The sequence below is a fragment of the Panthera pardus genome, unplaced genomic scaffold (assembly GCF_024362965.1).
Source record: "Panthera pardus isolate Hobbes unplaced genomic scaffold, ASM2436296v1 HiC_scaffold_8, whole genome shotgun sequence".
NCBI lineage: Eukaryota > Metazoa > Chordata > Mammalia > Carnivora > Felidae > Panthera > Panthera pardus.
In genome coordinates, this window is record NW_026527013.1 from 61,957,140 (window position 1) to 61,984,364 (window position 27,225).

General features: G+C 52.4%; 1 protein-coding gene across 1 annotated transcript in view; it reads left to right on the forward strand.

Moving 5' to 3' along the window:
• Positions 1–27,225, forward strand: part of ADCY1 (adenylate cyclase 1) — a 113,118-nt gene that overhangs the window by 62,141 nt on the left and 23,752 nt on the right. Inside the window, exons 9-14 of the mRNA XM_019450965.2 lie at positions 7,982–8,176; positions 8,348–8,445; positions 9,455–9,539; positions 15,133–15,222; positions 15,640–15,896; positions 16,154–16,280. Coding sequence (XP_019306510.2) covers positions 7,982–8,176; positions 8,348–8,445; positions 9,455–9,539; positions 15,133–15,222; positions 15,640–15,896; positions 16,154–16,280 — 852 coding nt within the window. The remainder of the gene's footprint in view (positions 1–7,981; positions 8,177–8,347; positions 8,446–9,454; positions 9,540–15,132; positions 15,223–15,639; positions 15,897–16,153; positions 16,281–27,225) is intronic.

Sequence of the window (27,225 nt, forward strand, 5' to 3'; positions counted from 1 at the left end):
GTGGGCACGTGTACATGTGAGTTTGTGTGCAGTGTAGTTTGCATGTGTGCATATGTGCGCATGTGTGCACACACGCGAGCACATGTGTGCATACATGTGAGCACATGTGTGCATACAAGTGCACATGTGAGCACACGTGTGTGCATATGTGTGCATGCGTGTGCGAATATGCATGTGCATATATGTGTGCACGTGTGTGAGTTTGTGTGTGTGTGTGTGTGTGTGTGTGTGTGTGTGTTCATGGCCCCTTCCCTCACTGTCACTTGGAGTTGCCGCTGGATTGCTCACCCTGCATCCTCTCCTCCCTCTGGGAGCAGCAAGCCAGGCCTGGTTTCCCCCTGTCCCCAGGCCCCCAAATCCCGGCCCAGCCCCCGACACCTGGAATCTCCGGAGTGCAGGACGCCTCATGGGTGCTGCCTTCAGACTCTGGTCCTTCATCTGTGTTTGCTGGGGACAGAAGGTCCTGGCCCTCTAGCCTCCCACCTTGGGGAACATCTGCTGCCTCACTCTGTGCAGGCATGTGCTCCAGCCGCCATCCTTGTTACCTCGCCCTTCACCCCAGGGTCCGAGGCCGAGTTCCACAACCACTGTGCAGTTTCAAGGCTCCCCGTCTGCACACAGCTCCCCAACCCGAGAGGGTCTCCCTGTGCCCCTGGTGAGCTGCCGGCCGGTGCATCAGATTCGACCACCAGCGTGTCCTGGACCCCGAGCTTCGGCCCCATGTCTGGTGCCTCCCTCCAGCCAGTGCTTCTGGCCTCTGGCCCAGGTGGCTCCCCTGCTGGGGGCATGGAGGGACAGGCAGGTAGCCGGCTGGGGCCCGCGGCTCCCCTTCGTCCCCTTGCCTCACGGTTAGTGACAGCAGGCCCCAATGGGGGGACAGTAGTGTCTGCCCCACGGGAGGCCCTCGGGGGGTTGATGCGGGGCCGTGACAAGGCACGTGGTTCCTAAAGACGGGGTGGAGAGGTGCAGAGGCAGGGCTGGCCCACCAGCAGGGGCCCCTAGCGAGGACTGCGAGCGACCACCCAGTGACCTGCAGGGCCGGCCCTTCCATTGGCGGCTGCTGTCTCCACCGGCCCTCCTGACCCCACTGGCCCCACTGGCCCCGGAGCCTGCCTCCCCGTTGGGATGAAGTCCCTCACCGGCCCTGTCTTCCGCTCATCCGTGTCCAGGCCTGACTCCTGTGCCGGTGCCACGATGCAAATGGCAGATGTTGAATTTCAGTATCTCCTGAAGTGACCCGTCCGTGGTTTTGTCCCCGACTCACACGGTGAGAGGTTGCACGGGACCCTCCCGTGTCTCCAGGATGCCGAGAAGCTGCCCCTCACTGTCTGTGCCATGCGGTCTGGGTGCCCAAGCTGTGCACTCGGCCCATGCCTGCCCTCTGCTCTCTGCCTGGGACAGCGATGGCCTCCGTCTCTGCCACCACAGCCACGCGTGCACCTCTTTTGTGGCTTTCAGTGGTCATAGGTGGGGTTGCCCGTCAGCCCTGGACGGGTCAGACCAGGGCACCATCGCCATGAGCCGCTCACCCCTGAGCACCCCGGCTCAGGCAGGTGCCCATGGACCATGGTCAGGTCTCAGGCTGGGCCTGCCATCTGGGGTCAGCCACAGGGCATCAGGAAAGCCGGCTGAGCGTGGCCTTCATTTCTCAAGCCTCGGCAAGGACAGTTTGGAGCGTGGGCATGGGGTTTGTCACCGGGACTCTCATCGGACCGAGCACCCCTGACCGCCCGGCCCCAGAGTTCTGTGGCCTCAGCGCCCCCGTCCCTGGCGTGTCCGGCTGGGCCCACAGGCATCAGCGTGGCAATCAGCAAACATACTCCCTGGGGTCCCGGGCAAGCAAGGCGCATTGCGTGGACCCTACGATGTCCCTAGTGAGAGAGGAGGCAGCAGCTTTATAGCAACACGCTTCACAGTTACAAAGAAAGGGGTAAATTCCTGGTAAGCATGAAGAGAGGAAAAGGATGGATGGAGAAGTGCGAGTCTGAGCACTTCTGCAGGACGTCCCTTAGTCAGGACCCCAAGTCCATGGTGGGGCCTCTTCCCAGCCGGGGTCACTGGCCTGCAGGGCTCTGATGTGGCTCCTGGCCTGTGTAACTCTGACGTGGCCCCTGGCCCACGTGGCTCTGACGTGGCCCCTGGCCCACGTGGCTCTGATGTGGCCTCTGGCCTGTGTGGCTCTGACGTGGCCCCTGGCCCACGTGGCTCTGATGTGGCTTCTGGCCTGTGTGGCTCTCATGTGGCCCCCGGCCTGCATGGCTCTGATGGTGGCCTCTGGTGTCCAGGCAGCTCAGCCGCTGCTTTGTGGAGGCCGTGGGCACCCAGGCCCCAGAGGGAGAATCCCTCCAGTTCCCAAGATGACCAGTCACTTCTAGAAGGTTGTCTCTGAAGTGGTGTCTTAAGTTCGGGGCCTGTGGGGAGAGCATGCGGGGAGGGAGAGTAGGGTATGGGCTGGGAGGGGCTGACGCTAGGCAGGGCCAGTTCTCGGCCCACAATGTCTGGGGTGTCAGCCTGAGAGGAAACCGAGACCCAGCTTGTGCTTCGCGGGTGGGAGACGTTTCTGTTGTCTGCGCTGCTCACCTGAGGGGAGCTGGGCGTCCACGCGGGGTGTCCATGCGGGGCATCCACGCTGGGTGTCCATGCCGGGCCCCAGGGGTGCACTCCTACCTGGCCCCAGCCAGGCGGCCGTCCTTCCCGCCCTGCCTCACTGCCCACGCCCCCAGCAGCCGTATCCCAGAGCAGCGGGGGTCCAGTGGGAATGGAGGGGCAGAGGGACCCCAGCCCCCGGGAACACTACCTCACACATGTGGGCTTCCACGTGGACTGGGGCTCCTGACCCGCCTGCTGGTGGCAGTGGGGGACCTGCCGAGGATGGTGAGAGCCAGCTCGAGGACTCCATCGGCGGGGACACGCTTCCAGCTCTTCACGGGGGTGAACGTTCCAGATCCTCACAACCATCTGCTGTCGTCATTTCACAGACCGGGAAGCTGGAGCACAGAGAGGTTAAGCGGCCCACCTGGGGATGCACGGCCCTTGGTTTTCAGGTCTCTGCACTTGAGCCACTGTCCTTCCCTTTGGCGGGTTAAGGGAGAGGCTCAGACAGCCAAACTCCACGTTGAAACGAGAAACAAGTTTTGTCTTAGCCTTGATGTTGATCTGTTTTCCAGGGAAATACGTGCTTGTTGTGGGTAGCAGAGAAAAGCATGCAAAGAGGGGAGTGGCACCGGCTCAGGTCCTGCCCCATTCAAGGAGCTGTGGGTCAGGGGTCAGGGCCTGGGGGTCAGGGCGTGGTGGCGCTCTGCACGCAGGTGTCCTGAAGGACCTCACGAGCCTGCCCAGGGTCCCGAGTGAGGACGACCCTGGCCCCCAGAACTCAGTCCTGCCCCCTTTGCCTCTGCAGACATGGGCAGGTGGGCACAGCTAATCCTCTCGAAACAGCCGAGGTCGGGGGGCCATGCTCCGCCTGCCATTCCCTGCGTGCCGGACCCTCATAGGAGCTGAGGGCTCTCAGGTAGTGGGAGTGGTGGTTGCACAGATGCGTCAGGTCCGGGGGACAGCACGTTCATGGGGGCCAGTTCAGGATCGCGGGCCCTCTGGCCCTGCTCGCCGGTGGGTTTTCCTGGGCTTGTTCCCGGGCCCAGGGAGGCAGGGGCCGTGGAACCGGAAAGAACACACTCGCAGCCTCGCATTGGCACAAACGTCAGCGGCTTGCGGGTGACGGGTTTTTGTCCTTACTTACTTTACGTTTCCACAGCTCTCCGGAAGTCAAGATGATGCACTGCACTGACCCCCCACGTGTCAGCTGTGGCATCAAGCCGCCCGCGCACACACACAGGCTCTGGGGCCCTCAGCGGCCTCCCTCGTGGTCGTGTCTCACCCAGCTCCTGCGTGGGGAATGGACTTGGGTGGGTGGTGTGTGTGGCTCTGCCCCGTCCCGTCCTGGTGGCCGCACTCAGGATATGGAACATTTCCATCACCGCCATGGTCCCCCTTCTGCTGCGGTCACGCCGCCACCCCCAACCCCGGCTCTGCTGAGTCCTCTCCATCCCAGTGACCATCACTTGGGAACGTCGTACACGTGGAATCCCTTGGTTTGCGCCCTGTGAACTTGGCTGTTTCTTCACTCAGCACAAAGCCCTGGGGTGTCTCCAGGCTGACCCTGTGTCAGCAGCTCCCCCCTTTCCGTGGCCGGCTGGCATTCCACGGTGTGGATGGACCGCCGTTGGCTTGACCACTCTTGTTGAAGGACATTCTGGTTGTTTCTGGCTTTGGCCACGACAAATAAAACTGTAGTGAGCTCTCACGTCGAGAGTCCTGTGTGGACGCGAATGCTCCTTTTCTGGGAGGGATGCCCAGCTGTGCATCAGGGTACACAGGATGGGTCTTGTTTTGTTTTCTTTTTTTGAGAAACTGCCCACCCATTTTCCGGATTGACTGCCCCACCTCACGTTCCCACCAGCCTCGTACGGGATCCCGCTTCTCTGTGTCATCGCCTGCGCTCGATGCTGCCGCTATTGTTGTTTTTTAATTTTGGCTGATCTAGTAAGTGTGTAGTGACATGTCACGATTTTATTTTGCATTTCCCTGGTGGCTAATGGTGCCGACCATCTTTCCAGGGACTTATTTTCTTTAAAAAAATTTTTTTAAATGTTCTATTTATTTGAGAGAGAGAGAGAGGGAGAGAGAAAGCACGGGAGGGACAGAGAGAGACAGGGAGACACAGAATCCAAAGCAGGCTCCAGGCTCTGAGCTGTCAGCACAAAGCCTGACACGGGGCTCGAACCCACGAACCAGGAGATCACGACCTGAGCCAAAGTCGGATGCTTAACCGACTGAGCCACCCAGGTGCTCTTCGAGGGGCTTATTTTTTATCCGTGTTTTCTCTTCTGTTTTGGTGAAATGTCTGCTTTCTGATTGGATTGATTTTTTGGTGCTGTTGTCTTGTTTTTCCACCTGTGTACAGCATCTTTCACAGGACAGACATTGTAAACTTTGAAGATGTCCAGGTTACCGATATTTTTTCTTTTATGAGCTGTGTTTTTGGTGTCCTCAGAGCCGTCTCTGTAGCCCAAACCCCGAAGATTTTAACGTTTCTTTTAAGAGTTTATACTTACCAGTAAAACCTTGGTTTGTGAGCTTAATTCTTTCCAGAAACATGCTTGTAATCCAAAGCACTTGTACATCAAAGTAAATTTCCCTGGAAGAAATAACGGAAACTCAGATGATTCATTCCACAACCCAAAAAATATTCATACAAAAATGATTACAATTCTGTAACATGATACAAAATAATAAAGAAAATATAGAATATAAAGAAAAATAAGTTAACCTGCACTTACTTCTGAAAACCTGGTGGCTGGTGTGAGGGAGACGAGAGAGGAGGGTTACTGTGTAGGACGACTTTCACGATCACTAATGGAATCACTGCTGTCTATTGGTACCATGGGATCTTTTTCTGCATGGGGGCCCTTGTATACGTTCACATGGATGTTGACTACAGTGCAGTATTAATAAACTCTCGTCATAGACTGTATTTACTGTAACTGGTAATAAGGCAGCAGAGGAAAGGGTCTCTGTCCGCAGGCAGCCTGAGCTAGAATGAAGCAAAGCGTTCCTAAGCTCACTCTTGTACGGAAAAGCAAAGGACTGTCCACAGGTGCTTTGAAGTGACAGAAAAGACACCAGTGCCAGTTGTGGGCACCTTCCAACCTGCTGAAAAATCACTGATTTCTGCCAAACACCACAGCCTGAGACTGAGCATCCAAGCCTGGGAGATGATCGCCCACAATCCTGCAGAGAGAGAGAGAGAAGGACCATTGGCTCAGTTGTGATCACATGTCATCCAGTGTCATGTTCGACTCATGTTGCAAGACATCACTTGCTTATCAAGTTAAAATTCTTAGAAATGTTTGCTCGTCTTACAGAACCCTCACAGAACAAGTTACAATCCAAGGTTTTACTGTGTATGTTTTATAGTTAATCCTGTGATCCATTTTGAGTTAGTTTTTTTTTTTTTTTTTTATAGGGTATGAGGTTTAGGTCAAGATTTACTTTTTTGCTTATGGACGTCCATTTGGTCCAGCACCATTTGTTGAAAAGACAGTTTTTCTTCCATTGAATTGCTTTTGGATTTTAGTCAAAAACCCTTGACCATACTTATAGGAGGCTGCTTCTGGGCTGTCTGGTCTTTTCCACAGACCTTTGTGTCTGGCCCTCCACCAACACCATACCATCCCAAGTAATGTAGTTACACAGTCTTAATGTTGGGCCAAGTGGTGTCTTTCACTATATTATTTTTAAGACAAATGAGCTATTCTAGTCTCTTTGCTTTCTGTTTAATATTTAGAAAAAGCTTGTCTATCCATAAAAAAGTTCCTGTTAGGATTTTGATAAAATTATGTTAAGCCTGTGTACATCAATCTGAGGAGAATTGATATCTTCACTGTGTTGTGTCTTCTAATCCCCAAGCACGCATTTCTCCATTTATTGAGATCTTTAATCTCCTTCATCATCAGCATTATATAGTTTTAAGCATACATGTTGTGTTCGTGTTTTGTTAGATTTGTACCTACTTCATTTTTCTTCGTGATTATGAATGGTCCTGAATTTTAATTTCGTCTGCACGTGCTGATTACTGGTATTAAAGAAATACTTTCTTTATGTTCATCTTGTATCTAGTGATCTTGTGGAATTCATTTGTTTTCCTCCCCTTGGAACTTTGTATGTAGACCATCATGTCACTTATCATAAGGATAGTTTCGTCTCTTTCTTTCTAATAAGTTTGTCTTTATTTTCTTTTCTTGCCCTATTGCAGTGGATGGGGTTTCTAGTACTGTGGTGAAACTCCGTCTTTCACCAGCGAGTATGATGCTGGCTGTCAGTATTCTGTAGATCTTCCTCATCAGGTTGGGGAAGTTCCCCTCCCTCCCTAGTGTTCTGATGATGTTTATCAAGAATGGGTATCGAATTTTGTCAAAATGCCTTTTGTGCGTCAATTCATACAACCATGGGGTTTTTTATATGGTGGTTAATCAGGTGTTAATGTGATATGTTGCATTCGTGTACAAATATGTAAACAGCCTTGTGTCTCTAGATGTGGTCACAGTGTGTACTTCTGTTCATATTGTGCTGAATTCTATTAGCTACTATTTTGTTAAGAATTTTTGCATCAGTATTGAGAGAGATGGCCTGTGGTGTTCCTTTTTCGTACTGTCTTGGTCTGGTTGTGTTATCAGGACAATACTGACCTTGTGAAGTGAGTTGGAAGGCGTTGCCTCTTCTGTTTTCTGGAAGAGATTGTATAGAGTTAGTGTTAGTTCTCATTTAAATAGTTAGGAGAATTCTCCAGTGAAACCATCTGGGCCTGGAGATTAATTTTTCAGGAATTTTGAAGCTATGAATTGAATTTCTTTAGTAATTACAGGGCCAGTCTGACAGTGTTTCATGTCAGGTGAGTTGTGGTACTATATGTGTGTTTGGAGTAGTTCACTGATCTAAGTTGTCAACTTAATTGTGTACCACTGTTCAAAGTATTTCCTTCTTGCCCTTTTGGCGTCTTCAAGGCCTGTAGTTGAATCGCATTTTTTTTCCTGAATCTGTTAGTGTCTTTCCCTCTTTTCCTTTGTCATGCCTTCTACAGACTTTTCAGTTTTACTGATATTTTTAAAGAACCAATTTCTGTTCTATTGCCCTGTGCTGGGCACTGCCTCTCATCCCCCCCCCCCCCCCAATCCACACGGCTGCCACATACACATCGTGTGACCCCATTTGCGGACACGGAGCCCCAGCGCCGAAGCTGAGCTAAGTCCCCTGGCATCTCAGGTGCCAGCAGGCAGTGGAGCCATGATTGCATTTCAGGCCCCCAGCCCCGGGCCCCCAGACTCTGCAGCGGGCGAGCACACGGGCCTGAGAGGGCGAGAGAGCTTTCTCTTCAACACGAGGAGGATTTGTTGACGTTTCTTTCTCTCCCCGACGGCCGCAGCGGAGGGCGCTGAGAACCGCGTCGGAGAAACTGCGAAACCGCTCGTCGTTCTCCGCAAACGCTGTCTACACCACCCCGGGCACGCGCGTCAACAGGTACATCGGCCGCCTCCTGGAAGCGCGCCAGACGGAGCTGGAGATGGCGGACCTGGACTTCTTCACTCTCAAGTACAAGCAGGCTGAGCGGGAGCGCAAGGTAGGTGACCGGGACCTCAGGAGCGCGGGGGATCCCGGAGGCCCCTCGGCCGTGGCCACCCACACTCGCTCTTACGGACGTGGCCGCGGTTCCCAGGGGGGCACCCTCAGGAGGACCCCGCATGTCTCCTGGAAGCCGCAGCCACCGATGGCGGGTCTCTGTGTCTCCTAGTACCACCAGCTCCAGGACGAGTATTTTACCAGCGCCGTCGTTCTGGCCCTCGTCCTGGCCGCCTTGTTCGGCCTCGTCTACCTGCTCATCATCCCACAGTGAGTGTCGGGGGCCCAGGGGCCAGAGGACAAGGGCATGGGGGCTCCCTCCTTGTCCGCTGGTTACTCCCCCGCGGTCCCGGCCACAGCCAGCTGTCCATTTGCCCAGTGGCTGGCTGTGCGAGGCCCCGACGCACATGTGCGGGACGCTCGCTCTGTTTCTAACGTTTAACTGAGCCAGTCCTGGGACGCCGTGTATTTTCAGCGTCTCCATGCACACACGTGCACCCTCGACTTCAGGACAGGTTTTGAGGGAGGAAATGCAGCTGGGTTTCCAGGTGTGGGTCATTTCAGACACGTTAGAATGAGATAGTGGGCTCTAGGGAGGAAGAAAGAGGTAGCAGCAGAGCGGCATCCGGGCTGCTGAGTCACAGTGAGTCTGGTAGGGCTGTTTCTTGGTGGGGACAATACACCTGTCTCCCAGAGGGAGCACTTTCTTTTTTTTCTTCTGTTTAAAAAAATTGTTTTTATACATTTATTTATTTTTGATAGAAAGAGAGAGCACAAGTGGGAGAGGGGCAAGACACAGAATCTGAAGCAGGCTCCAGGCTCTGAGCTGTCAGCACAGAGCCCGACACGGGGCTTGAGCCCACAAACTGCGAGATCATGACCTGATCCGAAGTCGGATGCTTAACCGACTGAGCCACCCAGGCGCCCCTCAGACGGAGCACTTTCTTAATGAGCCCTCCCAAGGGCAGTAGTCCCCTTAGAGTTTCCAGAAAGCACACGGGAGCCGCCCCGTCTCCAGACACCGTGAGCGAGGTGACCTCCCGATGGCCCTGCCTGGGGATCAAGCCTTTTCTAGAAGAGCCGCTCCCAGATGAACTCCAGTCAGAGGGCAGTGCCTGGCGGCCAGCCCTTCGTGAGAGAGGACCTCTCGGCAGGTCCAGGGCTGATGGAAGCTGGGGTGGAGGCGGGAAGGGAGCTGGCGGGGTGGGGGCTAGGGGAGGCTCCCAGTGAGCACACGGCACCTGCTCCAGCCACGGTGACCCTGCATCCTCTGCTCTAGGAACCTGGTCCTCCTGCTGCTGCTGGCCTTCTGTATCTGCTTCCTGGTGGCCTGCGTCCTGTACCTGCACGTCACCCGGGTCCAGGTGTGTGTGTGTGTGTGTCGTGTCCTGTGTGTGGCCTCCGCCTGCCCTCTCAGGAGCGCAGGTAGGGCGGTGGAGACCCTCACCCCCTCTGGAGTAGCGGGAGCTCACGAAGCCCCGTTGTGGGCTGGGCGCTGCCGGGAGTTCTGGGAGCACCTTGGGGACACGGGGCAGGCGGTCTGTAGTGATGGAGTGAGGGACACCCGTGAGCGCCTTCTCCCGAGTAGAGAGTCCAGAGCAGGAGGCTGGCGGTCTGTTGTGCGCTCACGTGGTAGTTGGGGTTCTCTGTTGGCTTTGCTGTTGTGACTTTTGGGGCGGGGCTGGGTTGGCGCCCCGAGCAGCCGTGCTCCCAGGGGGGCGCTGGGTCCCAGCCCCACGGTGGCCTCCAGGCCTCATCTCCACGCCCCCCATTTCCCTGTCACCCCGCAGCTACGGCGGCAGACCCAGTGTTAGCTTTGCGTGATTGTGGGAAACAGCAACTTTGTGAAAAACTAAATTCGGTTTTATTCACTTAGCTGCGTTGCTATGCATAGGTAACTTCTTGTTTTTAACTGGGAAAATTATACTTACCTAAACCATGTTTCTGGCTTTTTCATCTTCATAGATGGAGTGACACTCGCACTCCAAGGAAGACAGCTTAGTCACGTGATTGGCTTCTATGGCCTGCTGTGCCCTCCAGGGAGCTGGGAGCCAGTGCGGGTGGACACTTGTTCCTGGCAGAGGCGGCCTCAGGTCTCCAGCCAGACGCGTGTGGATTCAGAGTCTGCCAGGCTGTGGGCGGCCCTGTGCTAGTTCTGAGCATTCCCGCCAGGTCATGGCCCAGAGATGGGTAGGGGGGCATAGAGACAGGATCAGAAGGCCAGTTTTCAGAAGAGCAATTTAGCCCTTTGTGTTTGAGCAAACATCTCTGGGATCAGGTATTCGTGTGGAGTGCAGGCCTTTGTGCGGGGGCCGTAAGGAACGATACTTTACAAGTGACAAAATCGCTAGCTACGTACAGGTCTCGGGTGACAAAGGGAATTTGCTGCCTCACATACTCAAACGCCCGAGAGAGGAGGGAGGGCCCAGGCTGGTTTTCTCTGGGGACTCCGTTCTGCCACCAAGACCCGGGCTCTGGGCCCTCCTGCCCGTGGGCCGGCCTTCCTCGAGGCGTGTCGTGGACAGCCGGCTCTGTGCTCACCCAGCAGCGCAGGGTTGGGAGGAGGCCTGGCGTCCCCTCAAAACCCAGCAGCCTCCCTCCCAGCTCCCTGACCTCTGGCAGGCAGAGCCCCTGGGAAGTGGCATGTGCACACGGGGGCGTCCGGGTGCCCCTGCCGGGCGGAAGGGATTCAGCCTTCTCCCTGGCCGGGTCTCTGCCCCTAGTGGAGCCCGGTACCTGCAGCCAGAGAGCAGAGAAGATGGAAGTAAAGCAGCTGGCGGGCAGGCACACCTTCCCCATCTCGCTGCTTGGGGGACCCCTGCCCCACCCGGTACCCACCCCCACTGCCCGGTCCCCGCTGCTCCCTGCTTCCAGGCTCTCATGTCTGTCCTCTCAGCCCATTGACAGGTGACCACAGCCTCCGAGGGGCGGGGGCAGGGGCGGCCAGCTGGCTCTACACTCCAGGCACCATGAGGCCACGAAAGGGAAGGTGCCCGTGGGCTTTGTTGGGGGTTCCTTCAGTCCAACTGTCAGCAGGTCCAGCTTGGATGGTTGTGGGACTGTCACCACAGTTCCCAGTAGCCCGTCCCCAGTCTTGCCTGTGGCCGTCCCCGTCCCCACGCCAGCCCAGGCATGTGGCGTCCTCCCAGCCCTCCTGCTTCCCTTCTGCCACCTGCTGGCCATACAGACCTGGTGTGGGTGACCCAGGCCCCAGTTGTCTTTACTGAGTAACGGGTCCGCCCCTGGTAAAGCCAGTCGCGGCTGCCACCCGCCACCACAGGACGCCATGTGGCCGAGGGATGCTGCCTCCTCACTGGCCTGGGGCTCGAGAGAGAAAGCGTGGGGACCACTGGTGCCCGTCACAAACGTACCAGATACGTATTAGTCTGAACGTCTTTTCTCTCTGTTTATGTAACCAACAGTAAGAGAACTTTGCTATTTTGACAAATGTTTTTAAGGGTCTTGGGACAATCAGCAGGATTGCTCCCTGCGTGGTTTCGCACGGTGTTGTCCACAGCCCCGTGGCACATGGCTCTGAGAGAGCTACCACACCATCGGCACCACAGCCGACGCTTTTCACTGTCTGTGAAGCCTCTGCTTTGGGATCGCAGGGTCACGGTCAGGCTGGCAGGATACCCCAGCACGTAGCCATTGCCACGCTCGTTTCTGGGGAGAGATGGGAGGGTGAGACGTCGTGCATGTCCGTGGGGGGGGGAATTTCCATGGAAGCATGTGGGCAGGGAAGGCAAATCCACATGCAGAGCAACTCCCCTGGGACAACGGAGGGAGGACAGCAAATCCTGCTGCCGCGGGCGGGGCCCCAGGTGAGGTCGGCAGTGTCACTTGGTCAGTGAGGGGGCTGCCAGCCTCGACACCCATCCCCAGAACCCTCCCCTGTGTCTCCTGTCAGAAGGGCGCCGTGTGGGGGCTCCCCGTTGATCTCTGCAGTGGCCGTAGTCAGGTTGGCCCTCGTGAGCGGAAGTCCGCGTTCCTGGGCGTCACCTCCATCCCTGCCACGGTGGCCACTGTGTCTGTGAGCCCATAGGGCAATAGCAGGGGTGACTGGGGAGGGAGGCCGACCAGTGTCCACAGAATGGGTGGTCTCACCTGCTTGGTTAGCACACTCCTTGTCTGCCACGTCCTGCGCTGACCGGTGTTCACATGGGACACTGGTGTTGCCCGCCCACTGACATGGGTCTTCCCGCACGTGTCTGCCCCACCAGTGACTTCCTGTCACAGTGTTCCAGCCATGCCTCTTCCCGGACCATCCAGCCAGACATCGGCTGGGGCCCACGAATCAGCGAATGATCGCACACGTGGCCGTCACTCCCTCCAAGCCAGGTGCCCAGCCGGGCGCCGCCTGATGTCCGCGAGCAGCGGTGTCTGCTGTTCCTCCGTCGGCCGATGTACACTATCCGTGAGGCTAAGGGGTAGCTGGAGCGTGGACTGCGGCCTCTGGGCCGCTTCTCTGTGTGATTTACGTGCATCCCACGGCCTGCTGGGCCCAGTCGTGGCCGTGCCTCTCCCATGGATGATGGAGCATTGCTGTGCACGCCCAGCTTCAGGGCCTGGAGGGTCAGCCAGCACCCGGCTCAGGTCTCGCGACCCCTTGCTGGCCCGTGGCCAAGTGGCGAGTCCCCGCAAGGCCTGGGAGCAGGACGCGGGTGTCTCCAGAGAACGGCTGGGCTTTGCTGTGAACCCCGTGCAGAACCCGAGCTGCGGTTCACACGTCCGGGCGGCCAGCAGCGCCAGGGGTCCAACCCACAGTGAGCTCGCGAGCGGAGGGGGCCTGTGAGTCATCGTTAGCCATGCTCTTGCCTCTGGTGGGTCTCGAAGTCCCCAGGGTGAGCAGTGGCGGGGGGAGGTGCCTGTCAGGTGGGGCGAGGAGGACGCAGCGGGGTCCTGTGAGCGTGAGCTGGTGGGGACCTGCGTCCCCATTCTCAGGCAGCTGGGGTCAGTGACCCTGAAGCAGGGCCCAGGAGAAGGGTGACAAAGAGTGACTAGGTCACACAAAGCCGCAGTGTCGGCCCACATCACAGCCCCCGGTGTGGCTTCCTGGCCCGGCGAGGCAGCGTGCCAAGTCCTGTGGCCCGTTGGTGTGGGTTTTGTGGAAAGATGCGATCTCTGCAGTGGCAACGTTGGGGCGGGGTCAGTGCTTGGAGCGGCTGAGCACCCACTCTGCTGGGGAAGCGTACCGTGGCCGCCCACGGTGTGGACTGTGTCACGGGAGGTCACGTGGTGCCCAGGAGGGCAAGTGACTGAGACCCAGCTGTGGTGGCTTGCTGGCGCTCTCATTTCCACGGAATGGCATGTGGCATGGCGCATAGCTGGCAGGAAACAAAGCTAGAAGTGCCGAACGAGTGGATCCGTGACTCCGTGAATTCCGTCCATAAATAAACCACTGTGTGAGCGGTCACAGCTCGCCGAGCATGGTATCGGGTCAATAGAGCTCAAAGGCAGGGACCGGACCCAGAGCGTCCACGTGGGTGGCTTGTGTGTCCTAGATAGGAAATGGCCGTGGGAGCCCGCCCCTGTTTGGCCATTTGCCACACAAGTGGGTGTGGCGTGCTCAACTGGGTAGCTGCATGTAACTCTGCAGCTGAGCCCTGCACAGCTGCCCTTGCTGTGCACTGCACAACTGGGACGCGGCCTCCGTGCACCCCGGACAGGACTTGCTAAGCCTCAGCCAGCGGCTCTCCCCTCACCGCCTCCCCGAGGGACTTCTGTGCCATTTCTGCCTCTCCCGGGTCTCCAGGGGCCAGGCCTCACTCACCGCTGTGCCCCCAGGGGCTCCTGACATCTACCGCTGGGAGGAGCCCTCCCGTGCTTGCTGGGTGAATGTGCGAGCTGCGGGTGCCTTGTCCGGCTGGGGGTGACAATCCCGTGGCCACGTCCTCAGTCTTGTGGGGTGATGGGATCAGACCAGGAGGGGGGTGGTGGGCTCCAGGGCTGCACCTCTGCTCTCTGAGGTTGGGGGCCCAGCATGTCTGCACGATGCAGCTGGGGCTCAGGGATCCTGACCGGGACCCAGATCTGTAGCTGCCACGGTGCAAGCCCCACAGCCATCCGGTGCCCTGGTCCACAAAACAGGCAAAGCGGCGCTGTCAGCCTGCCCCCAGACCGAGACAACCAGGGTCCTGACCTCCCCGGGAGGACCAGGCACCCCAACTGCTTGGGGGTCTCGTCAGCAGCTTGTGCAGGGTCCCTGCAGGCTTGATTTTAGTTTTTGTTTCGAATTTCGTGAGCCTGAGTATAAAAAGAGGTTCATACTTTTACCCCTGAGGTCATCTGTTGGATATTGCAAAACGTATTAAAATAGACGTAAAATTAACTTCCCAATAACTTAACAAAACTGACATGAAGCCCGTGTGAAGGAAATGATAAAACTTACATGAAGCAGAGAAAAGACGACGCGAGAATGAATTCTTGCGTGTGAATTCTTGCTATTTCTGAGATGGAGTTAAACGTAATAAAAGTGTGACTAATGGATTCAGTTCATTTCGGTGCCCAAGTCACAGTGTGGGATAAGGCTGGCAGGGGTGCTCTTAAAAAAATTGTTTCTAATATTTATTTTTGAGATGGAGAGAGAGCACGATCGGGGGAGGGGCAGAGACCGAGGAAGACACCGAATCTGAAACAGACTCCAGGCTCTGAGCTGTAGGCACAGAACCCAGTGAGGGACTTGAACCCACAAACTGTGAGATCATGACCTGAGCCCAAGTGGGAAGCTTAACCTGCCAGCTCCCCAGGCCCCCCAGGGGGTGCTCTTTTTAATGCAAATATACTGGGTTTTGTTTCTTTTAGTTGGGGCAGCTTTTCACCTGGGAGGTGAAGCCTGGAGCACAGCCTAGGCATCTGCCTGGCGGGTGAAGTCCGGCAGCCCCTGGGGCCCTGCGCTCTTCACTGAGACTGTTTCTGTGTTTCGGCTCTTTCACAGTAACCTGTGTTACCGTTCAGTGTTTTCCAGGGTGCCTGACGATTCAGATCCGCACCGTCTTGTGTATCTTCGTCGTGGTCTTAATCTACTCTGTGGCCCAAGGATGTGTGGTGAGCATCTCAACAGGCAGCAGGGCCCGCTGGTCTCCTGGAGGCATGAGGTGTGGACGGGGGCCGAGGGGGCTGCTGTCCTCTTCACAGTGTGCAGGGGATGGGGGGGTGGGGCAGGAGTAATGGGAGAGGGGGAGGCAGGGACAGGAGCACTGCGATGGGGCTGGCCGCCTGGGGAGGAGGAGGGCGGGGGTCTCCTGCCCCCTGGCCCTGTCCACCTTGCACTGAGGAGCCTTGAAGGCCGCGCAGGAGGGGCTGCTGCAGAGCCTGCTGGTGGCTCCTGGGGGCGTGGGTCGGAGTATCGGGGTGGGGGGAGCCTGGGCAGGAGCGCCTCGATGGGGCTGGCGGGCTGGGGAGGAGGGAGGGCTGGTCCTGAGCAAGTGCCTCCCGCCATACTTGTCCCTCCCTCCCCTCCAGGTGGGCTGCCTGCCCTGGTCCTGGAGCTCCACCCCCAACGGGTCCCTGGTGGTCCTGACACCCAGCGGCCGCAACGCCGTGCTGCCTGCCGCGCCCTGTGAGTCGGCGCCCCACGCCCTGCTCTGCGGCCTTGTGGGTACCCTCCCGCTGGCCGTCTTCCTGCGGGTGTCCTCCCTGCCCAAAATGATCCTGCTCTTTGTGCTCACGACGTCCTACATCCTGGTCCTGGAGCTCAGCGGCTACACCAGGGCCCCCGGGTAGGTGCGCGGCTCCCTCTGGAGCACAGCCGGGCGGGCATTGCCCGTTCTGGTTTGCGGACCAGGAAGCAGATCGCCTTGGTGGCTTCTCCACGTGTCTGTCTGGGCCCCAATTCCAGCAAGGCCTTGGCTTTCCCGGAGGGAGCGGCTCTAGCCAGGGCCAGTGCTCTGCACGGCTGAGAGTCGTGTCTGGGGACACGTGCGGACAGCTCTCAGGTTCTGCGCACCAATGGAGTTTCCTTCCTGGTCTTCCACAGGGGCGGCGTGGCGTCGGGGCGCAGTTTCGAGCCGATCATGGCCATCCTGCTGTTTTCCTGCACCCTGGCCCTGCACGCCCGTCAGGTGGACGTCAAGCTGCGGCTGGACTACCTCTGGGCGGCACAGGCAGGCCGAGCTCTCTCTGCTTCTGGGAGGGTGGGGTGTGGCACAGGGAACCCTGGGAGGGCACTCAGGGGCTCCTGCCGGGTGCCAGCTCGGTGTGCGGGTGGGGGAGGCAGCGCCGGCAAGCTGGGCACAGTCTGATGAGCCCTGTCTGACGACCGAGAGTCCGGCGGTGTTTCGGGCAGTGAGTTCCCCATCCCCAAAGGCATTCCAGCGAGTGGGGCTGTGGTGCAGAGTGGCTCAGCCTTTGCTGCGCTGCATGTGACAAGTCTCTTCAGGTCATGGGAGACTCCAGAAAATGCTGACTCTTGCACGGTCCCCCCACGATTTAGTGGGTCTACGGGAGGGGGGCAGGAGTCTACACTGTTAACACGTCTCCTGGGAAAGAGGCTTGAAGGGGGCCGAGGAGAGGGGTCCGTGGGCCCTGAGTCCCAGGCAGGTGGTATGCCCTGTGCACCTGCCGTGTGACCCACTCACAGGTGCACTTCTGGGCCCAGCCCAGGATGTATGGCTGGTGTGCCCTGACCCCCTTGTCACCTGCTGTGTCCCCAGCCTTTGGAAGGGGAGGCCATCTGGCTTTCTGGGCCAGCCCGTCCAGGTTCACACTCCATCTGTACAGCCTGCAAACTTCTGGGCCCCGGGCCAGTTGCTTCCCCATCAACAGATGGGCAGGGGGCGTGCACGGAACAGAGACCACCGCATGTTAGCTGCCATGTGTCATCTCACTTGATGTTTGGGGAAGCAGCTCTTTACTGGCCGGGGCCCTGGCTTGCATTTGGTCTTCGCGGTAGCCCTGCCCAGGAGGTGGGACGGGCACGGGTGTGAAGGCCACCTGTGTGCAGGCCCAGGCTGGACGTGGCTGAGCTAGGATGGCCAGGGCTCTGCGGTGTCCAAGGTCATGGGAGCCTCCTTGTACCAGGAGCCCAGCCCAGGGCCAGGGCACAGGGATGGCCGGTGTCCGACCCTAGAGAGGTGACACCCAGGGGATTGGGGTGACGAAGGCCGTCTGGGTCCCTCAGGCCAATGGTTCAAACGTGAGTCTCTCTGGAGACCAGTGGAGACACACCCAGAAGTGATGTTCGCTGGCTGTCAGGGCACTCTGGGGCCCCATCCAGGTGACTAGAATTTTCCCTGCCAGTGCGGAATACAGCAATTGTAGCTTCCTCCCTGCTTGAGCTTGGCGGCCAGCCTGGTGCACAGTAGGTGCTCGGTGCGGCTGAGCGCCCTTCAGACACCGCGTTGTGATCTGTCGGGACACTCCACCTGCAGGCAAAGGACAGAGGCAAGGGGCCGGCCTGCTGGCTTTTCTCTGGTTTAATTCACCTGGGAAGACGGATTCTGGCTGCGCAGATTCCCGCCAGGACATCCGGGCTGGTTGTCTGTTCAACTTCAGGGAGGATGATTCTGTGGCTTTGGGTAAACAGAAGAGGAAAGATGCGTGTGTGTGCGCGTATCCGTGTGTTCTGTGCACATATCCGCGTGCGTGTATATACGTACGCGCATAGATGTGCCAGGCAGAGAACATGGCTTATTTATTCTTTTTTTATGTGACAACCTTCCTGAGACAGAATCCACACTCAACAGTTTGTGTAAAGCACACAGCTCGGTGGCCTTCAGTGTATTCAGAGCTGTGTAGCCATCACCTCAATGTTAGAACATTTCATGTCCCCCAAAAGAACCCCGTGCCCATCAGTGGTCACCACCCCCAACCCTGAGTGGCCACTACTCTCCTTCCTGTCCCCATGGATTTGCCCATCTGGGTCATTCTCCATCAGGTGTGCCGGGTTTGCTCCTGCTTTGGGGATGCCCCTGATTCTGAGGGTCCCGCCGCCCAGCACTGCCCTCTCTCCACACCTGGACTCTGGGCAGGTGGAGGCCACTGAGATCCTGAGCCCCTCGTTCCCATCCCCATGGGGATGAGACACCGGGGTTGGGCTGCGTGGACAGGGTAGGCCCAGAGTCCTGCTGCAGATAGGGGAACATGCCCAATGCTGGTTCTGCCCCTTGAGGGACTTGGGCTGTGCCACCGCCGTCCTGCATGAGGGCCTGACCACGGCCCCACTCGTGTGAAGTCAGGGGGGTTGCAGACCTTGGATCGTCTGACAGATGGATGGGTTTGGGGCAGCCCCAGCATGGCCCAGTTCCTGGGACACCACCCTGGAGGGCATCCACCCCAGGGCAGGCCACCAGACAAGACTCACAGCCTTCAGCCAAGGGACACAGCCAGCCCTCAGTGAACATGCCAGGAGGGACCCAGGCCTCCCCACTCCTGCTGGCGCTCCACACGGGCCAATTCCGCTGGAGCAGGTGGCTCGGGGGCCTGTTGGCAGTGTCCTGTGGGAGGTCCTGAGTCAGAGCAGATGCCGAGAGGACACCTGTGTACAGGGCTCCCAGAAGGAGATCTGACTGCTGCTGTTTGCCAGAGCCTTGCCAGCTAGCGGAGAACAGCGTCTTCAGTGGGCTGTGCCAAGGGCCACCGAGCTGGCTGTCCAGGGCGAACAGGCCAGCCGGTCCCTAGATGTGTCCTCCCTGCCATCAGCTGGCCCCCATGATCTCAGATCTTTGAGTTGTGAATAGCTGCTCAGAGCGTGAGAAAGACAGACTCCTGTGGAGCCGGAGAGCCGGCCCGGCCTGGAGGGGCACAGACCTGGGCTCCCAGCCCGTGCACTTGCTGGGCGCCTGCTCTGTGGCCAGGCGCTCACAAAGCAAGGTTGAGGCCGCATTTTCTCCCCTCTGGCTTCCCACGTGCTTTCCTTGACTGTAGTGTCCCTTTAAGTGTCGGTCAGCCTCATGGTTGACCCTGCCCTGGGGTTCCCCACCGACAGTACCCCTGTGCCACAGCTGGCCCCCACTTCTGAGTGAGCTTTCCTTTGAGTTCAGTGCAAGAGAGACCCTCCCTGTGTCATGAGGAAGGGTTGACTACAGGGAACACACTGACACATTTTTCCAAAGATGTGTGACAAGAAATGTCACCTAAGTTTCCCGTAAACCCAGCAAAACAAGGAAGTTTCCAGACTTTGCCCGATTACCCCCTGGGTAGGTACGTCTGTCATGTACACATCACAGTCACATCACAAACTATTGTGAAACGGCCGGGCCGGAGCCTGGGGGTTAATTATCTACTGACACCAGGCTGGTCACATAAACCCACCTAACCTGGGGCTGTCACGATGCTTTGTTTCCAGTGTGGTTCCTTCCTTTGCGCTCAGTAGATAATCATGATGACTATGGTAGAGCAATATTCTCTGCCAGTGAATGCTTAACCCTGGAGTGGGATTCCCACTGGTACTGGCACCATTTTGTCCACTCTCAGACGGAAGGTGGCCCAGGCGTGGGCTTGGGTGTGACGTAGTTACGGTTACATGTATTGTTGGGATTCACTTTGCTAAAATTTGGTAAGAGTATCAGTGTTCATGAGTGACGTTGTTCTGTAGTTCTCTAGGCCAAGAGGGCTTTGATGTCAGAGTAAAGCAGTCCTCACAAGGCGGGGGTTTCCTTCCTTGTCAAGTTTCTGGAAGAGTTTGTAGAATTGGTGTCCTTTCTTCCTCCAATGTTTGAGGAAGTGAAGCCCTCTGGGCGTGGGTGTGTGAGTGTGTGTGTGTGTGTGTGTGTATTTAGAGTGGGAACATTTTAACTCAACTCAATTTCCCGAAAGATGGAGGGCCATCAGGCTTTCCATTTCTTTCTGAGGTAGCTTCGGACACATATGTCATTCCCTGAACGCTGTCCAGTCTGCTGACACGAACTTGTTCATACTCTTCCTTTTTTGCTCCGTTAATGTTTTATTTTATTTTAGTTTTTGGGGCACAGAGAGGGACAGAGCATGAGCAGGGGAGGGACAGAGAGATGGGAGACACAGAATCCCACGCAGGTTCCACACTCAGTACAGAGCCCGACGCGGGACTTGAACCCACAAACCATGAGATCATGACGTGAGCCGAAGTCGGGCGCTCAACCGACTGAGCCACCCAGGCACCCCTCCCTTATTTCCCTTTAATATTTGTAGGATTTGTAGTGACATCCCATTTCTCCTCCTGATGTAGGACTGTGTAGACACTTTTTTTGATCAGTGTGACTAGAAGTTCATACATTTTATTGATCTCAGGAAATAGCTTCTGGTTTTATTGATTTTTCTCTGTTTCCTATTTCACTTAAATTCCACTCTGATCTTTATTTTTATCTGATGACTTTGGGTTTAGATTACTTGTATTTGCTAGTTTCTCAATATGATTTGTATCTTCTCTGATTCAGGGATTTTGTTCTAAAATTTCCTCCAAGTGCTGCTTTAGTTCCCATAAATATTGATATTGTATGTGGCTTCATTTTCATTTGGTTCAAAGAACTTTCTCTTTTCTTTTCTTTCTTTGTTTTGTTGGGTTCTTCTTGGGACCAAACGTTATGAAGATTATATTTTTGTTGAATAATCTCAAAGACCTTTCTGTTATGGACTTCTGCTTAGTTATGCCATAGTCAGAGAGTATGGCTCATACTCTCTGAATCCTTTTAAATTTCTTGAGAATTGCTGTATCGTTCCTGCTGCATCCTGTGTCTGTTGGATGGTGTATTTTATAAATGTCAGCGAGGTCAAGTTGGCCAGGAGTGTTCTTAGGTCTCCTGTGCCCTTATGGACTTTCTTCCCATTCTACCAAGTTTTGAGAGAATGATATTGAAGTCTCCAACTATACCTATGGGCAGAATTTTGTGCAGTTCTGTCAATTTTTACTTCCTGTATTTTGACGATCTCTTACTAGGTGCATCAGTGTTTAGGATTATGTCCTCTTGGTAAGCTGAAACCCTTGTGCCCCTTATCACTATGGAAACAACCTCTTTTCCCAGGTAATGGGAAGTCTACTTTATGCAAGTAGACTTTATGAAGTCTACTTTATGCTCTGAAGTCTACTTTATGCAATATTATATAGGTAATCCAGCTCCCGTTATGTATTTTTTTCTATCATCTTACTTTCAATCTATTTGTTTTTTACTTAAAGTGGATTTCTTACAAGCAACATACAGTTGGACCTTGTCGACTTATCCAATTTATAAATCTCTGCCTTTTTAATTGAGCTGTTCAGACCATTTACAATTATGTGATTACTGATGCAGTTAGATTTTAATCTTTTGCTGTCTCCTATTTGTCTGATCTGGTCATCTGTTCTTTGTTTTCTTTTTCCTCTTTTTCTGCCTGTTTTAAGTTAGTTAAATATTTTTATTATTCAACTAAAATATAAAATAATCTTTATTATTCCATTAATAATTATTGATTCTCTTATTCATGATAGTAATTATTATAATTTATTTCTCTTTCTTCCTCCCTCTATTTTTTTAGCTGTAATTCTTTGTTGTATTATTTATTGTTGTTTTTATTTTATTAAAATTTTTTTTTAATGTTTATTGTTGAGAGAGAGAGAGAGAGAGAGGCAGAATGTGTTGGGGGGAGGGGCAGAGAGAGAGGGAGACACAGAATCTGAAGCAGGCTCCAGGCTCTGAGCTGTCAACACAGAGCCTGACATGGGGCTTGAACCCACAAACCACAAGATCATGACATGAGCCAAAGTCGGACGCTTAACCAACAGCCACCCAGGCACTCCTTATTTATTTTTGTTTTTAAGTTTTCACTTAAATTCCAATTAACATACAGTGTAATATTAGTTTTAGGAGTAGAGTTTAGTGTTTCATCACTTATATATAGCACTCAGTGCTCATCATCATAAGTGCCCTCCTTAATGCCCATCACCCATTTAACCCATCCCCCACCCACCTCCCCTTCAGCAACCCTCAGTGTGTTCTCTATTGTTAAGAGTCTGGTTTTTGGCTTGCCTCTCTCTCTTTTTTACCCCCTATGTTCATCTGTTTTGTTTCTTAAATTCCACATGAGTGAAATCATACGGTATTTGTCTTTCTCTGACTGACTCGTTTCTCTTAGCAAAACACACTCTCGCTCCATCCACGTCATTGCAAATGGCATAAGTTCATTCTTTAAAAAAATTTTTTTTTAATGTTTGTTTATTTTTGAGAGGGAGAGAACATGAGAGGGGGAGAAAGGGGCAGAGAGAAAGGGAGACACAGAATCCTAAGCAGGCTCTAGGCTCTGAGCTGTCAGCACAGAGTCCGATGCAGGGCTTGAACTCACATGACCTGAGGTGAAGGCAGACACTTAATAGACTGAGCCACTAAGGCACCCCAAAACTTCATTCTTTTTGATGGCTGAGTAATATTCCATTCCATATATATACCACATCTTCTTTATCTATCAGTCAGTGGACATTTGCGCTCCTTCCATAATCTGGCTATTGTTGATAATGCTGCTGTAAACATTGCGATGCATGTATCCCTTCAAATCTGTATTTTTTAATGTTTCCTTATTTATTTTTGAGAAAGAGAGGTAGAGACCAATCAGGGGAGGAGCAGAGAGAGAGAGAGAGAGAGAGAGACAGAATTCTGAGCAGTCTTCGCACTGTTGGCACAGAGCCCAATGTGGGGCTCAGTTCCACAAATGATGAGATCATGACTTGAGCTGAAACCAAGAGTTGGACAGTTAACCAACTGAGCCACTCTGGTGCCCCGTTCACATCTTTATTTTTGTGTCCTTTGGGTGAATATCTAGTAGTACAGTTGCTGGATTGTATGGTAGTAGTTCTATTTTTAAACTTTTGAGGAACTTCCATACTGTTGTCTAAAGTGGGGGCACCAGTCAGCATTCGCACCAGCAGTGCAAGAGGGTTCCCCTTTCTCTGCATCCTCACCAATATCTATTGTTTCCTGTGTTATTAATTGGAGCTATTATGACAGGTGAGAGGTGGTATTGCACCATGGTTTTGATTTGTATTTCCCTGGTGATGAGTGATTTTGAACATCTCGTGTCTGTTGGCCATCTGGATGTCTTCTCTGGAGAAATGTCTATTCACGCCTTCTGCCCATTTCTTAACTGGATCATTTGGTTTTGGAGTTGGATTAGTTCTTCATAGATTTTGGATACTAACACTTTATTGGATATGTAATTTGCAAATATCTTCTTCTATTAAGTAGGTTGCTTTTAGTTTTGTTGGTTGTTTCCTTCATTGTGAGACTCTTGATGAAGTCCCAATAGTTCATTTTTGGTTTTTATGTCCTTGCCTCCAGAGCCGTGTTCTAGTAAGGTGTTCCAGCTAGTGTCAAAGAGGTTACTGCCTTTGTTCCCCTCCAGGATTTTGATGGTTTCCTATCTCACATTTAGGTCTTGAATCCATTTTGAATTTCTTTTTGGGTATGGTATAACAGAGTCATCCAGTTTCATTCTTTTGCATGATGCTGTCCAGTGTTCCCAACACCATTTGTCTTTTTTCCATTGGATATTCTTTCTTGCTTTGTTGAAGATTAGTTGACCACATAGTTGCAGGTCCATTTCTGGGTTTTCTGTTCTGTTCCGTTTATCCATGTGTCTGTCTCTTTTTGTGCCAGGACCATACTGTTCTGATCACTACAGGCTTTGTAATGTAACCTAAGTCTGCAATTGTGATGCCTCCAGCTTTGCTTTTCTTTTTCAGCATTTCTTTGGCTATCAGGGGCCTTTCTGGTCCCATATACATTTTAGAATTATTTTAGCTCTGCAAAAAATGCTGGTGGTATTTCAATAGGGATTGCAGGCAATATGTGGATTGCTTTGGGTAGTGTGGACATTGTAACAATATTTGGTCTTCCAATCTGTGAGCGTGGAATGTCTTTCAATTTCTTTGCATTTTTTTCAATTTCTTTCATAAGTGTTCTATAGTTTTCAGAATACAGATCTTTTACCTCTTTGGTTAGGTTCATTCCTAGGTATATTATGGTTTTTGGTGCAGTTGTAAATGGGATTGATTCCTTGATATCTCCTGCTGCTTCATTATTGGTATATAGAATTGTAACGTATATGTACATTGATTTTATATCCCGTGACTCTAACGAATTTATGTATTAGTTCTAGCAATTTTTTGGTGCGGTCTTTAGGGTTTTCTCCATAGCACATTGTATCATCTGCTTATAGTGAAAGTTTGACTTCTTTTTTGCTGATTTGGATGCCTTTTGTTTCTTTTTTGTTGTCTGATTGCTGAGGCTAGGACTTCCAGCACTATGTTAAATAACAATGGTCAGAATGGACATCCCTGTCTTTGTTCCTGACCATAGAGGAAAAGCTTTGTTTTTCCCCATTGAGGATGATATTTAGCTATGAGTTTTTTTGTAAATTGTCTTCATGATGTTTGAAGTATGCTCCCTCTATCCCTACTTTTGTTGAGTTTTTTTTCCCTCCAGTTTATTTATTTACTTTGAGAGGGTGGGGTGGGGAGAAAGTGAGCAGAGGAGGGGCAGGGAGAAAGGGAGGGAGAGACTCCCAAGCAGACTCCTCACTGAGGTTGACGTGGGGCTTGAACTCATGGGTCGTGGGATCGTGACCTGAGGCAAAACCAAGATTTGGACACTTAACCCGACTGAGCCACCCAGGTGCACCACTGTTGATGGTTTTTTTTTTATCAAGAATGGATGCTATATTTTGTGAAATACTTTTGCTGCATCTATCGAGAGATCATAGTTTCTTATCCTTTTATTTTATTAATGTGGCATATCATGCTGATTGGTTTGCAAATACTGAACCACACTTGTAACCCAGGAATAAATCCACTTGATCGTGGTGAATGATTCTTTTCATGTATTGTTGGGTTCAGTTGGCTAGTATCTTGTTGAGAATTTTTGCATCCACATTCATCAGGGATATTGGCCCGTAATTCTCCTTTTTAGTCCAATCTTTGTCTGGTTTTAGAGTCAAGTTAACACTGGCTTCGTAGAATGAGTTTGGAAGTTTTCCTTCCATTTCTATTTTTTTTGGAACAGTTTGAGAATAGGTATTAACTCTATAATGTCTGGTAGAATTCCCCTGGGAAGCCATCTGGCCCTGGACTTATGTTTGTTGGGAGAATTTTGACTAATGACTCAACTTCTTTGCAGGTTATCAATCTTTTCAGATTTTCTGTTTCTTCCTGTTTCAGTTTTGGTAGTTTATATGTTTCTAGGAATGCATTCATTTCTTCTGGATTGCCCAAATTGTTGGCATATAATTGCTCATAATATTCTTTTATAATTGTTTGTATTTCTGTGGTGTTGGTTGTGACCTCTTATCTCTCTTTTGTGATTTTATTTATTTGGGTCCTCTCTCTTTCTCTCTTTTCTTTTTGAGAAGTCTGGCTTGGAGTTTATGTGTTTTATTAATTCTTTCAAAGAACCAGCTCCTGGTTTCATTGATCTATTCTACTGGTTTTGGTTTGTTTGTTTCCATATCATTTATTTCTGCTCTAATATGTATTATTTCCCTTTTTCTGCTGGCTTTAGGCTTTATTCGCTGCTCCTTTTCTAGCTCCTTTAGGTGTAAGGTTAGGTTGTATACTTGAGACTTCTCTTGCCTCTTGAGTTTAGAGCTGTATTGGCAATATACTTCCCTCTTAGGACAGCCTTTGCTACATCCCAAAGGCTCTGGACCATAGTGTTTTCATTTTCACTTGTTTCCATGTAATTGTTTTATTTCTTATTTAATTTCCTGGTTTAGCCATGCTTCCTTTAGTTAGCATGTTCTTTAACATCTATGTATTTGTGGTCTTTCCAATTTTTTTCTTGTGGTTGACTTCAAGTTTTGTGGTGTGGTCAGAAAATATGCATAGAATGATCTCAGTCTTCTTGTACTTGTTGAGGCCTGATCTGCGACCTAGAATGTGATCTATTCTGAGAATGTGCGTGTGCACTTGAGAAGAATGGTATTCTGCTGCTTTAGGATGGCATGTTGAATATATCTGTTAAGTCCATCCGGTCCAGTGTGTCATTCAAAGCCATTGTTTCTTTGTGGATTTTCTGCTTAGATGATCTGTCCATTGTTGTAAGTAGGGTGTTAAAGTCTCCCAGTATTATTGTATTATTATCAGTTAGTTCTTTTGTGTTTGTTATTAGTTGATTTACACATCTGTTTTCCGCCAAGTTGGGGGCATAAATGTTTACAATCATTAGATCTTCTTGGATAGACCCTATTATTATGAAATAGTGCCCTTTTTCATCGTTGTTACAGTCTTTGGTTTAAAATCTAGTTTGCCTGATATAAATATGACTGCTTGGCTTTCTTTGACTTCATGATAGATGGTTCTCCATGCCCTCACGTTCAATCTGGAGGTGTCTTTGTGTCTAAAATGAGTCTCTTGTAAGCAGCATATGGATGGGTCTTGTTTTTTGGGGTTTTTGTTTATCCATTCTGATACCCTGTGTCTTTTGATTGGAGCATTTAGTCCATTTACATTCAGAGTAATTATTGACAGATATGACTTTAGTGCCATTTTATTACTTGTTTTATCGTCATTTCTGGAGATTTTTCTGGTTCCTTTCTAGTCTGTTGATTTTGGTCTCTCCCACTCAAAGGACCCCCTTTAATATTTCTTGCAGGGCTGATTTAGTGGTCGTCAACTCCTTTAGTTTTTGTTTATCTGGGAAACTCTTGATTTCTCCTTCTATTCTGAATGACAGGCTTGCTGGATAGAGTATTCTTGGCTGCATAGTTTTGCCATTCAGCACACTGAATATATTGTGACACTCCCTTCTGGCCTCACAAGTTTCTGTGGAGAGATTTACAGCTGGCCTTATGGGTCTTCCCTTGTAAGTTAGGGACTTGTTTTGTCTCGCTGCTCTTAGGATTTTTTCTTTATCACTATACTTTGCAAATGTACCTACGATATGTCTTGGTGTTGGCCTGCTTTTATTGATTTTGATGGGAAGTCTCTGTGCCTCCTGGATTTGGATGTCTGTTTCCTTACCCAGATTGGGGAAGTTTTCAGCTATAATTTGCTCAAATAAACCTTTTGCCCCTGTTTCCCCCTCGCTTCTTCTGGGACTCCTATCTTATGAATGTTATTAAGCTTTAAGGAGTTGCTGAGCTCCTCAAGTCTGCATTCATGATCTAATATTT